This window comes from Natrix helvetica (assembly GCF_964273705.1).
Source record: "Natrix helvetica genome assembly, chromosome: 1".
NCBI classification, from domain to species: Eukaryota; Metazoa; Chordata; class Lepidosauria; order Squamata; family Natricidae; genus Natrix; species Natrix helvetica.
In genome coordinates this window covers 517,306-529,719 of record NC_138548.1, presented here as the reverse complement: position 1 = coordinate 529,719, position 12,414 = coordinate 517,306, and the positions used below count along the sequence as shown (strand labels likewise).

Below are 12,414 nucleotides of genomic sequence, written 5' to 3'. Positions count from 1 at the left end.
CCGCCGGCGGAGGCTCGGGGAGGGGCTCTCCGCCTCCCCTGCCTGGAGCCCCCGGGATCGCCTCGCCAAGCAGGGGGCGGCGGGCGGGGCTCCTTCCCGCCAGCCAGCACGTCGAGGGAGGGGAGTGGGCGGGCTTTCCCCGAGACCCCCGCCCGCTCTCGGGACCCGCAGCGGCAGCGCCGGGGAAGCCCATCTCCTCGCAGAAGCCAGCCGGGCGGGGAGGGCGCCGCGGCGGGGTCCCCTTCGGGGCGGGCGGACTCTTCCGAGCCGCGGCACCCGCAGTCCCTTCCGGCGGTGGGGAGAGGCCGCGAGCGCTGGCTGACCAGGGCCTTGCGCCTCCCGCCGCCCTGATCCGCCGGAGAGCGGCCAGCACAGGTCGGGGCCGCCCAGGAGCCTTCCCGGGAGCTCCCGCCCGATCCGCGCCCCTGGGCCGCCTCGAGAGCGTCACCCCCGCGGAAGGCTGCAGGACCTCCCAGGGGCCGCCCGCAACGGCTCTGCCCCTGGGAGATCGGGGTCTTCCCGAGAGGGCCTGGACGGCTCTGCCGGGGCTCCCGCTCACCCTCGGCCCTCCAAAGCCACCCGCCCCCTCCGCTGCCCGCTCCGGGCGAACAAAGGAGCTAAAGTGGCCAGGGCGGAGGCTGCGGGCGGACAAGGGACGGAACCGGGGCGAGGGTTCCCCGCAGAGCAGCAGTAGCAGCGGGATCGGGCTTCGCAGAGCGGCCTGCACAACCGAGTTCCGCCCGAGCGAAGCGCCCGAGTCAACCCGACCCTCCCCGCTCAACCGAGGGAGCAGAATTCTCTCCCCCCTCCGGGCAGGCCGCCCACGGAGGAAGCGGAGGAAGCGCCTGCGGCTGGACATACCGACAGGCCGTTTTTGGGACCGCGAAGAGAGGAGGGAAGCGGCCGCCTCTCCTCCTGCCGAGAACCGGTTTCCATCAAACGAACACCGGACTTGGATGGGAGAAAATAGTTCCCCGCCACCATCACTAAAGCCCAGAGCTGGTCAGCCGAGCGACGGGGCTCCTTCGGCCGGGCAGCCCCAGGGGGAGCCGCTTCCACAGCCCCAGGGCGGGGGCCACCAGAGGGCGGGGGGGGGGGTGTCGCCCCCCGAGGAGTCTTGGCTGAGTGGGGGCGCCCTCTCGGCTCTTCCGGGCTTTTAGGCGGCAACTCCACCGTGGCTCCCCCGGGAGGCCGGCGCAGAGCAGCGGCGGAAGGGAGCGCCACCACGGCCGCTTCCAAGCCCTCCTCAAGGGGGGGGGGGGGCCCTCGCAGAGGCCGCCTGGCCCCGTAAGGCTCCCCGTCTGCAAAAACGGCGACCCCGGGAGAGCCGCTGGGGGGGGGGGGAAGCCGCGGCAGGAGGACCCCGCAAGCATCGTCGGCGAGCGAGGGGGACAGGACGGCCGAGAGAAGCGGGGGGAGAGGCGACTGGGGGGTCCCGGGGTGCCGGAGGCTCAGCCCCCCCCCCACCTGCCTATCCCCGCACTCCCAGTTTCCTCCGCGCCCGCATCTGCCGAAGGGACCGCGCGGTGCTCGTGGGAATAAGAAAGGGGAAGGGAGGGTCTGTTTGGGCTCAAGAAAGGCGGCCGGAGGAGCAGCTGGGGGCGGCTGAGGGGCAGAGAAGCCGAGCGCCAGGCCTGCTATGGCCGAACTTCCTCCCTCCCCCCCTCCGGTGTGTGAGGAAGGGACCCGGAGACCCCCGGCGCTCCCAGCTGCCTCCGCGGGCCGGCGGATCCGGGGGTCTTTGCTGCCCAGCGGCACCTCGCAACCGCAGCGGGTCTCCTGCTGGGGGTCCACAGCCCCCCACCCCCACCCCAGGAGGCGGCTTCCTTGGGACCTCGAGGCCGGCCGCGAGCGTGAGAAAATTGCAACCCTGAAGGCCGCGACGCGCTCTGGGGCTTTCCCCCCCCCCGAGAGCCGCCCAACCGAGGCCCGCGCCTGCCCGTGTTTTCGGGAGGGTGGTGAGCCCCCAGTGAGGGATCTGCCCCGGCCAAGTACGGACCCCCCGACCTCCCCCCCCCCCGATTGGCAGAAGGCCGAGCCGGGTGGCGTGTGGTGATAGCCTCTCGGGGCTCCGGAGCCCCAAAGATCCGCTTGCCGGGGACCCGTCGAGAAGGGAGGCCGGGCTTGCATCGTGGATGGGGACCCCCCCATCAAACTCCGCTTTCGGGGGGGGGCTACTTCAGGGCCGCAAAGCCACCCCCACCCACCCCCGTGCTTGGGAGGAGAGTGCCGGGGGGGGCTCCCCCCTTCCAGCACAGCCGTTGGGGGTCCCCGCCGGGAAAGCGCTTCCTTTTCCGCCAAGGAGCCTAGAATAACCGCGATACACGCCCCCGCTGCCCCTTCTTCCCCGCCCGTCTGCCTGTCAGGGAAGGCCGGCGCCGCCGCCCCCCCGCTTCGCTCGGGGAAGCCCGGGCTCTGCGGAGGAATCCCGCCCGCCACCGCGTGACTCTCCTCCCCCACCCGGCTTCCCCCCCCCCGCGCCTCTGCAGAGGGAGATGCCCCGTTGCCATGACAACAAGGCTGGCCTGGACCACTCCTCCTTCCTGGGGGGGGGACTGGAGTAAGGCTGCCAATCACCATCATCTCCCCCCCCTCCCCCCACACAGCAGAGGGGTTGGAAGGGCCAAGGTCCTGGGGGAGTCCTCCCCACTCTGGTGCAGGAAGGGGTGGGGCAGAGTGCAGCCCCCCAGCCCGCTTCACCCCTGCGGGAGGGCGGCTGCCGGGAGCCACAGGGGAGGGGAAGGGACACCCCCAGGGAAGTATGAACCCCCAGAGAGCTGCAGGGGGGCACTAGAAACCCACCCACCCCCTGCAGAAAAGTGCTATTGGGGAAAGGGGGGGGCACCTCCAGGCAGTAGCATTTGAACCCTTCTGGATTGAAGGCAGCTGCTTTGGGGCCTTTGCTCCCCGCCCCCATCCGAGCCCCTCTTCTAGCACCCCAGGGAGGTTGTTGGGGGAAGGACCGATGTAGTAGGGTCAGGCTTGGGGGGGGGGGATATGCTGCCTGCCATTCAAGCCACAGAGTCCAATGAGGGCAAAGACCAGCTGGGCGAGAGAGAGAGCAGTGGAGGGCAGAGGGGGCAGAATTGTCTTTATTTCATCCTGGGGTTGAGGTATCTGTCCATGTTTTAAAAGTCCAGAACTTTCCCTGAACACGTAAGAGGTGGCAAAGTGGGAGGGGCCAGCCGGCACAGCCCCCCCCCTTCCCTGCAGATGGTCTTCTGAAGGCCCAAGTGGGAGGGCTCTCCTGGCACACGGCGTGCCCACGGATGCCAAGACTGGCCAGAGCCGGTGGCTGATCCTCCCAGCCCAGCTCTGGCCCAAAAGGCTCCCGCTGGCTCAGGGTTCAAGTCAGGCAAATGGCACTCGGTGACCCAGAGGGTTGGGGGGGAGGGGCCAGGAGCAGCCAGAAGTGGGAGAAGGTCAGAGGTCAAAACTGGCACCCACCAGGCAGGGCGGCAGCAGGGACCCCAGGGGAATCCCCCCACTCTCTTTGGGGCAGGTTTTGCCCTTCTTGGGGGGGGGGAGGAGGAGGCAAGACCCAGCGGTCAGACCAGCCCACCCTGGGCAGCCCCAGGGGGCCTCCATTTCTGGAGTCCTTAAGGGGCAGGGGACTGCTAGGGGGTTCCTGGGTCAGCAGAAGAGGCAGGGGTCTTTGGGGGAGAAAGGGGCCGAAGACAGCCCTGCTCTGGGCCCCCAAAGAGAAGCAAAGGAGGACCAGCTCCGTCCCCTGCAGGGGTGGGGAGGGCAAGAGGGGCCTGGGCCAGAATCCTGACCCCGTCCGCAGAGGGGGGGGTGGGGGGGAAGCCTGCGCCTCAAGGGGGCCTCCTGCGTTGGGGGTCTTCAGGAGAGGGCAGAACTGGGTGGGGGGGTGGAGCTGCAGCTTCCCCGGCCTCCCTGGGCTGGGCTGGGCTGGGCATATGGATGGGGGAGGGGGAGCAGGGCTGCCCCCCATTTCAGGGGTGGGGAGGGTACATGGAGGAATGGGGGGAGCTTTCTGGGAGGAATTCGGCCTCCCCTCCCCACCAGCTCAGGAAGGGCACTGGGCCGCAGGGGGAAAGTGGGCTCCGGTCTCCCTGCCCCATTCCCAAGGGGCCCTAACTGCCCTCCGGAGCACGTGGGGGGAGAGTGGAACGGGAACGATGTGGGGAGGAGGATTTTCCAGTCCGGGGGGGGGGCTCATTTCTGGCTGTTGTAGGAGGCGTGGCGCTGGTTCATGGGGTTCTCGGGGGCCCTCATCCACTCCTTCTTCAGCAGCTGCTTCAGCTGGGAGAGACGCATGTTGGGATTCTCCTGCTTCAGGCGGGGGAGGGTCTCCTCTTCGAAGGCCGAGAAGGCCGCCTTCATCCGGCGCTCCGGGTGCCGGTCGGGGTCCTCAGCCACGCTGCGGGGAAGGGAGGCCTCCGGGTCAGCCCCTCCCCACCTGTCCCCCCCCCACCGCACAGGCCCCCGTCCCCAGGAATGGCTCCTCTCCTCTGGCGCCAGCCCCCTCCCCTCCCCCCTCCGCTGGCCCGGATGCCCCCCCAACTGCAAGGGCTGAGCCCCAGCCCCACCTGAGCACCGCGATGGCCTCCTCGATGGTGCGGGCTTCCACCGAGCCCTCCTCCAGCACCCGCCGGTTCAGGTTCTCCTCCAAGGGCAGCTCCAGGTGGCTCTTCGGCTTCTCTGGGGGAGAAAGGGCAGGTTTAAGCCCTCCCCTCCCGGCCTCCCTGGGGAAAGGCCTCCGTGCCCGGCCCCCTCCGCCCCAGGCCCCACTGGGCTCCAGCTCACCCCCACCGTCCACGTCCGCGCTGTCCTTCAGCTCCTTGCGGAGGGCCTCGTCGATCTGGGCCCGGGTGACCTTGGTGGGGACGGGGGCCTTGGGGGCCTTGCCCTTCAGCTTGGCATCCTCCTCCTCCAGCATCCGCTGCAGCTCCTTCTTCCGCTCCAGCTGCTCCAGGCGGCGCTTCTCCCGCTCCTCCTGGGGGGGGAAGATGGGGGGGTCCCTTGTGTGATCGCTCCGGGGGGGGGCAGAACCAACCGCCTAAGACAGAGGTGGAAATCCCCCCTGCCCCCCCAGGGCTCCCTCAGGGCTGCAAGCCCCCCCCCCTCCCTCAGCCGCAGGGTCCACCTGCTTCTCTGGCTCTGCAGAGGCTGCAATATCCGGCCCTTCCAGGCCACTGACCTCCATCCCGCTTCCTTCAGGCTCCCTGGCCTGGTGAGTCTGGCCTCAGCCTCTCTGCCCCCCCCCCAGGGGAGCTCAGGCGGTTCTGGGGGGTCTTTGTGCTGGGAAGGCAGTTGAGCCCCCTCCCCCCCCTGGAGGTCTTTCTCCAGGCTCTGCAGGCCGAAGGGAGCCTTTCCTCCCCCCAAGCAGAGCCTTCTGCCTGGGGCTCCTGCAGGCCTTGAAAGACCCAGGGCTGCCTTGGTTATTCTGCCCGACTGGCTGGAGGTGGCTGGTGGGGCTCCAGGGCACAGGCTCCCCCCAAGGTCTCCTCTCCTCTCACACACAGAAACACACCATTCCCCCCCCCCCCAATTATTTCAGGGTTCCGGTTTCCTTTTCCAAGGGTGCCTGGAGAGCTTCTCTCCTTTGGAGCCTTGGCAATTGGGGGTGGGGGGACACGAGGGGGACGGTCCCCAAAGGGTTTGCGGGGGAGCCCCCGCCTTTGCTCCTTGTGCCATTCTCTGAACTGGGCAGAGCCCCTCCTGTGGGGTGCCCCAGGGGTCGGTTCTCTCACCCCTCCTGTTCAACATATACATGAAACCGCTGGGCGAGATCATACGTGGTTTTGGGGTACGGTATCATCAATATGCTGATGATACCCAACTTTTCATCTCTACCCCAAATCACCCAAACGATGCCCTCGACGTGATGTCCCGATGCCTGGAGGCTGTGCAGATCTGGATGGGGAGGAACAGGCTCAAGCTCAATCCCTCCAAGACGGCGCTTCTCCCGTCTTGGCTGTGGCTGTGGTTTCCTTCATCCCGATTTGTACACCTTGTTCCATCTTTGGTGATAGGGGGAGAAATTTTAGCCCCCTCAGAGAGGGCTCGCAATCTGGGAGTCCTCCTGGATACTGGCTTAGTTTAGAAGAACACCTGACGGCCGTGACCAGGGGGGGCTTTTACCAGGTTCGCCTGGTACGTCAGTTGCGCCCCTTCCTGGATCGGGATGCTCTGTGCACAGTCACTCATGCCCTCGTCCTTTCTCGCCTGGACTACTGCAACGCTCTCTACATGGGGCTGCCTTAGAAGAGCACCCGGAGGCTTCAGCTGGTCCAGAATGCGGCCGCGCGGGTTGTCATGGGGGTACCTAGGTGCTCCCATGTTACACCCCTTTTAGGCGGCCTGCACTGGTTGCCGGTTGTTTTCCGGGTGCGATTCAAGGTATTAATTATGACCTTTAAAGCGCTCCATGGCTTAGGCTCAGGGTACCTGCGAGACCACCTACTGCCACCAGTAGCCTCCCACCGTCCAGTACAATCCCACAGAGTTGGCCTCCTCAGGGTGCCGTCGGCCAGGCAGTGTCGGCTGGTGACCCCCAGGGGGAGAACCTTCTCTGTGGGAGCGCCTTCCCTCTGGAACGAGCTGCCCCCGGAGCTTCGCATAATCCCCGACCTCCGGTCCTTCCGACGCACCCTAAAAAGTTGGCTTTTCCAGCAAGCCGGCCTGGCCTGTTAATTTTATCTAATTTTTAAAATGTGAGTGTTATATAAATTGGATTCGTTTTTTGGATATGTAGCTAATTTCCTTTTAATTTTTTTTTTTAATATTAAATTTTATTTTATTTTTTCTTTGAAAAAGACAAAACAACACATACAGAACAAGAGCAAGGAGGGGAAAAAAGAAAAAAAAACACAATTTCATCAAGCATGTCGTTTGGTTACAAGTTTTTGTGCAGCGGTTTTTTCAATTAAGAATAAAGTCACTGATTATCCATTAAACATAGTTAAATATTTCATTGAGCATTGTGTGTTCAAGTTACCATTAATATTCTTTCATTTGTGACAACCCTTATTTCTTTACCTCCATAATTATCTACTAGGTAACAATAAGTCTTTATAAAATTTCCTTTTAACTTTTGTACTATGTGTTTTTTAATGCTGTAGGCCGCCCTGAGTCCTTTGGGAGAAGGGCGGCATATAAATCTAATAAATCCAATCCAATCCAATCCTCAACTCTGCGGGCATCCAAGTTCCTCCACCTGCCCTGTCTTCAGTCATGGCTCCTCCCTGCCCCTCTTCGGCACAGATGCCAGCCTAGCGTCGCCCACTGTGAAGTGCCAAGCGGCCGTTGCTGCTTATTTCACACAAGGAGACTCAGCACCAACCGTTAAAACCTATTATGAAAATGGCAACTGAGGATAGATGATAACCCTCAGAACAAGGCTGGGTGTGTGTGGGAGAGAGTTTGGTCTAGTGGTTAAGGCACCAGGCTGGGAAGCAGGGGGCGATGAGTTCCAGTCCTGCCTTAGGCATGAAAAGCAGCTGGGGGGGGGGGGGGGGCTTGGGACAGTCCTTCTCTCTCAGCCCAGCCTACCTCACAGGGCTGTTGTGGGAAAACGGGAGGAACGAGGCGTGTTGAATGCGTTTGCCGCCTGGAGTCACTCGCCAAAGGAATAACGGTGAAGGCGGAGGGTTGGTGCAGCCGCTGCCAGGGCTGATGGGGAGACCTTCGGAGGGAAGCCTGGGGAGATTCTCCGTCCCCGGTTGTCCCCAAGGGCCTTCTTCCAAAGGCAGCTGGAATTCCTTGGTTTTTCCTTGAAGACGTTTCCCTTCTCATCCAAGAAGCTTCTTCAGCTCTGAATGGAGAACTGGAGAAGCTTCTTGGATGAGAAGGGAAACGTCTTCAAGGAAAACAAAGAAAGCCCAGCTGCCTTTCCAAAAAGCACATTTTGAGGGCCTTCCGGAAGGCCGTGAAGGTCGGGGCCAACCTCCCCTGGAAGGGAGAGGACTGAGCTCGAGCTTTGTGCTGTGGATCCATGAGGTGGGAAAAGGGGCTGGTGTGGCACAGGGCGGACTGGCCAAGGGCTCCTGCTTCAGTGGGCAGAGACCCTGCCGCCTCCTCCCTCTCTTCTCTGCCTGCAGACGGGGAAGCAGCCCAGCAAAGGGAGCCTGCACTGCCTGAAGCCCAGGCCTCTTCCCCAGACCTCTCGCCCTCCCCACCCCCCCACGGTCACTCCAGGATCCCCTCTGCCCCTCAGCATCCCTGAATTCCCCCATTCCAGTGCTGGGGTTCAACCCCCCCTCCCTCCCCCCCCTCTCGAGGGAGCCAGCCAGCGTACCTTCCTCTGCTCCTTGCGCATGACGTGCTTGTCCTCGTCCTTCCAGAAGGCATCCTCCAGCTCTTTCTGCCGCTTGGCATCAGCCGCCGCCTTGGCCTCGGCCTTCCTTGCCCGGGCAGCGGCCGACTTGGTGTTCTCCCCTTGGAACTTCTTGGGCATCCCGCAGGGTGCTCACACCTGCGCAGCCGCCAGAAACAGAAGTGGGTTAAAGGGGCTGCGCCAGGGCTGCCATCCTCCGCTCGCCCCTCTGCTCCCCCAGGGGCCAGCCTGCCATTCGCTATGGGGGGGGGGGACGGGGGGCTGAGCGTTGGGTGGAAAGGAGGACGAGAGGCAGAAGGCCATCTGGAGACGTCCCAAGGCCCCGGACCTGGCAACGGCACGCAGCCCCCCCTGCCCCCCAACCTCTGCAGAGGCAGCTGCCAAAACGCCTCCTCTGAATGGGACTTGGACAAGGGGGGGTTACTTTGGGGAGTGGGGGTGGGGGGACAGGGAAGGGGGAGTTAACCCCAAGGGATTTTCTCTTCCTTAGGCCTTTGCTTACTGGAACCAGTTGGCCTTCAAGTCAAAGGAACCTTTTCCCCACCGATGGGGTTGGGAGTCTGTCTTTCTCAAGGCCCCAAGTTGGGGCAGGTCTGAGAGGCTGCCTTGGGAAGGAGGAGTGACAGCCCCCATCATCCTGAGCCAGCATGCCTGGGAACCTTGGATTTCCCCTCTCCCCACCCCCTTTTATTTAACTTGAAAAGAAAGAAGTAGCAATTTTGGTATCTTTTAACTCAAACTATGTGGCGCAAATATACATAAATATAAATGCAATACGGGTGGTCTTTGACTTTCAATTATGGCCAGAACCTCTGGGGCCTCTGAGTGAGTGGGGCCCAATTGGACAATCTTTTTTTCCTACCGTTGTTAACCTAAAGGTGCTTTTTTTTCAAGGGGCAACTGGACTCACTTTGTTTTTCCTTGAAGACGTCTCGCTTCTCATCCAAGAAGCTTCTTCAGTTCTGACTGAATGGTGGCGGATGGAAGGATTTAAACTCCTTGCTGTCATTCTCTCGGAGAGTCCCCGAGGCCACTTGGGGGTCCATCTGCACCCTCAGGATGCAAATGGATGTGGAATCTTCTTGGATTTACTGAATATAAATCCTTCCACTCCCCACCCCCACACACACATCCAGGCAGAGCTGAAGAAGCTTCTTGGATGAGAAGCGAAACGTCTTCAAGGAAAAGCGAGAGTCCAGTTGCCTCCTGAAAAAGCCCCTTGGGGCAACCAGGGCCTGGAAGACTGAGAATCTCTACAGAGATTCAGCTATACGCCTTTAGGGATGACCACGGTCGTTAAGGGAGTTTCTGCAGTCCTGCCGGGGGGGGGGGGGGGGAGCAGGGAGGATGCGGCAACTGCCATGAATACACACGCTGATTGCCAGCCGCCTGAGATTTCACCCCATGGTTGTGAGGATGCCGCCATGGCCGTGTGTGTGGGAAACGGTCACTTCTTTCGGTGTCGCAACTGAATGCATTGTTGTAAGTCAAGGATTCCTTCTACAGATGAGCCTCAGGGGTCTCTAAGAGATGCCTCTATAACAGGGGTGTCAAACTCAAAAGCCCGAGGGCTGCATCCGACCCACGGGGGGCTTAGACCTGCCCCATGGGGCCGCCCTGGAAGCAGCAAAGGACGGGGCCCCGGGGCCTCCGCCAGCCGAAACAGAGGTCGGGTGGGGCTCCGTTTTCCGCCTCGGAGGGCTGCAGGAGGCCGTCACAGCCGAAAACTGATCCCAGGGGAATCGGGCCACGTGCGTTTCCCCCAAACTCCCTTTTCTCTGGCAGAGGGCTAGCAAAACAAACTGTCTCCCCTTTTGCACTTGAGCATCAAGAAGGGACAGAAAGGGGGAAGGGAAAGAGGAAGGAGAAAGAGAAAGAAGGAAAGAGAGCAAGGAAGGAAAAACGAGGGAAGAGGGGAAGAAAGGAGAATGAAGAGGAAAAGGAAGGAAGGGAAGGGAAGGACATAATGAGAGGGAGGGGGGCTCCGAGGGAAGCCCTGCCTTACCACCTGGCCACCACAGGTGCCCCGGACTTACCTGTGGGTGTGGAACTGGCCACGCCCACCCGAGGTCAAACACAATCCTGATGGGGTCCCTCAAGGAAATTGGGTTTGAGACCCCTGCTCTCTTGAGCTTCTCTGGGCTTTCCCCCAGATGCCCAGCCTGGAGGCAAAGGCTGAAGGGAGGCAGGGCAGCTGGGCTCAGCCGCTCTTCTCCAGGGAACAGAAGCCAGAAATAAGAGCTCCGTGCTGCCAGACCTCGCTTACCAACCACTCGCTCAGTGACCATTCAAGGTTACAACGGCACTGGGAAAAAAGCGACAGACCTATGACCGTGTTTCACACTGACGACGGTTGCAGCATCCCCCCCCGTCACGTGATCAAAATTCAGCCACTTAGCAACTGGCTCCTACTTACAACAGTTGCCGTGTCCTGGGGGGGCGGGGGGGTTCATGCGATCAGCTTCTGTGACCTTCTGACCCCCAAAGTCATTGGGAAGGCCAGATTCATTTAACAACCGTGTTACTAACAGCGGCAGGGATTCACTCAACAACTGAGGCATGAAAGGTCAAAAAACGGGGCAAAACGCAATTGAACTGAGGTCTCCCTTAGCAAAAGAAATGTGGGGGCTCCACTGTGGTCGTAAGTCGAGGATTACCAGTGCAGGCAGGATCCACACCAAAGAGGCTGGCGGGGGGGGGGGGGGAGGGTCCCTGTGTGCCTGAGGGGGGGAGGTCCGGAAGAGGCCGGGCATTGCATTGGGGTGGTGGGGGGTGATGGGGTGGGGGTTGGTGCATTCTCCCCACAGGTGGGAAAAACACCCCAAAGTCAACCCGTCCCAAGGGGGAATAATGGCCTGTTCTGGGTTCGAAGCCCCCTCCCCCTTCTAAAGCGACTCCTGGCTTCAGGCCCAAATTGGGATCCACCCTTTATTTCTTGCTCATCCGAATCTCATTTAAGACGAGACTTTCTCCGCCGCCCCCCCCCTCAGGGCGCAGGAGGGGCGGGGACTACAACTCCCATGGTCCCCCGGGGCACCTAGGAGGGAGGCCGGTCGGGTCCTCTGGCCGGGGGACCCTGGGAGTTGTAGTCCCCCCCTCCGCTCTGAATGCCGCTGGGGCGGAGAAAGGGACTCCCGGGCGTTCCTTCCCCCACCCCCCCAGGCCTCACCGGGGCTCCTTCTCGGGTCTCCCCGGGGAGGAAAGAGAGTCGGCGGGAGCCCCGGAAGCCCCTCCGGCCGCGCCCACGCCCTCCTTCCCGGGCCCCGCTTCCCCAGCGGAGCAGAGGCCGAGAGGGCCGGCGAGAGACTCCGCGCCTTCCCTCCTCTCGGCCGGAGACGGGCTCGACCCGCCGCAGCCCCTACCTGCCGCCGCCGCCGCCGCCGGGGGGGAGTCGCAGCCTTTGTGCGTCACGGCGCGCCCCGCAACTCAGGGCGGAAACGGACGACGACTTCCGCCCCTCCGCCGCCATGTTTGTTGAGAGCAACTCCGATCGAGTTCAGGCCCGCGTTCCCGTCTCTCTCTCTCTCCCTCTCCCTCTCTCTCTCTCTTTTGCCGGGGCGCGGTTCCCCTCTGTCTCGCGCTTTCCTAACTCTCTGCGCGGAAAGTAGGGAGGAGGAAACAAGACGGCCGCGCCCCCGCCTGGGAAGACTTTTTCAGCGTAACCCCTGTAAAGATGGATCGGGAGTGAGAGGAACAAAAGGGCTGCCCAAAGCCAAGATGGCCACCGGTTGTGGTCCGACATGGGATTTCTCTGCGCTTGCGCATCTCTCGCTGCGAAGTCCTGTCCCTAACGATGGGCGAACCCAAGTGGATGACGTAAGGCCACCTGGCCGCCAATCCTCGCTATCGTACGAGGACCCGTTGCCATGGTAACGGCGTGCTTGCCTGCTGGTCTCCACCGTTGCCGTTGTAAGGGCAACAACCTGTACAAAGATGGCGTCTTTGGCTTCGAAGCCCGCAAGACGTGCGGAATCGAAGCTGCCTGCATAAAGTGGGCCGGCGTTGACCAGGATAGGAGACCACCAGGAAATCCAATGGGCCAACATTTATCATTTTCCTGCTTTTGCAGGTTGGAGAGGGGGAAAATCAAGACCTCCCATTCTCCTGCTACT

The 12,414-nt window shown here is 62.3% G+C and overlaps 1 protein-coding gene across 1 annotated transcript; it reads right to left on the bottom strand.

The window, feature by feature from the left end:
* Positions 1-3,074: 3,074 nt before the first annotated feature.
* CCDC124 (coiled-coil domain containing 124) lies at positions 3,075-11,757 on the bottom strand. Its single transcript, XM_081946359.1, has 5 exons — positions 11,665-11,757; positions 8,264-8,440; positions 4,771-4,960; positions 4,554-4,665; positions 3,075-4,384 (listed from the first exon to the last, which is right to left on the bottom strand). Exons 2-5 carry the CDS (start codon positions 8,420-8,422, stop codon positions 4,180-4,182), a joined length of 666 nt encoding a protein of 221 aa, XP_081802485.1. The 5' UTR covers positions 8,423-8,440; positions 11,665-11,757; the 3' UTR covers positions 3,075-4,179.
* Positions 11,758-12,414: the final 657 nt, after the last annotated feature.

Bases quoted from the DNA above. Each gene is read 5' to 3' on its own strand.
- CCDC124 (XM_081946359.1), bottom strand. From the start codon at position 8,422: ATGCCCAAGAAGTTCCAAGGGGAGAACACCAAGTCGGCCGCTGCCCGG. The intron at 4,961-8,263 runs GTACGCTGGCTG...TTCCCCCCCCAG, and splicing joins TGCGCAAGGAGCAGAGGAAG to GAGGAGCGGGAGAAGCGCCG. The intron at 4,385-4,553 runs GTGGGGCTGGGG...CCTTCCCCGCAG, and splicing joins GAGGCCATCGCGGTGCTCAG to CGTGGCTGAGGACCCCGACC.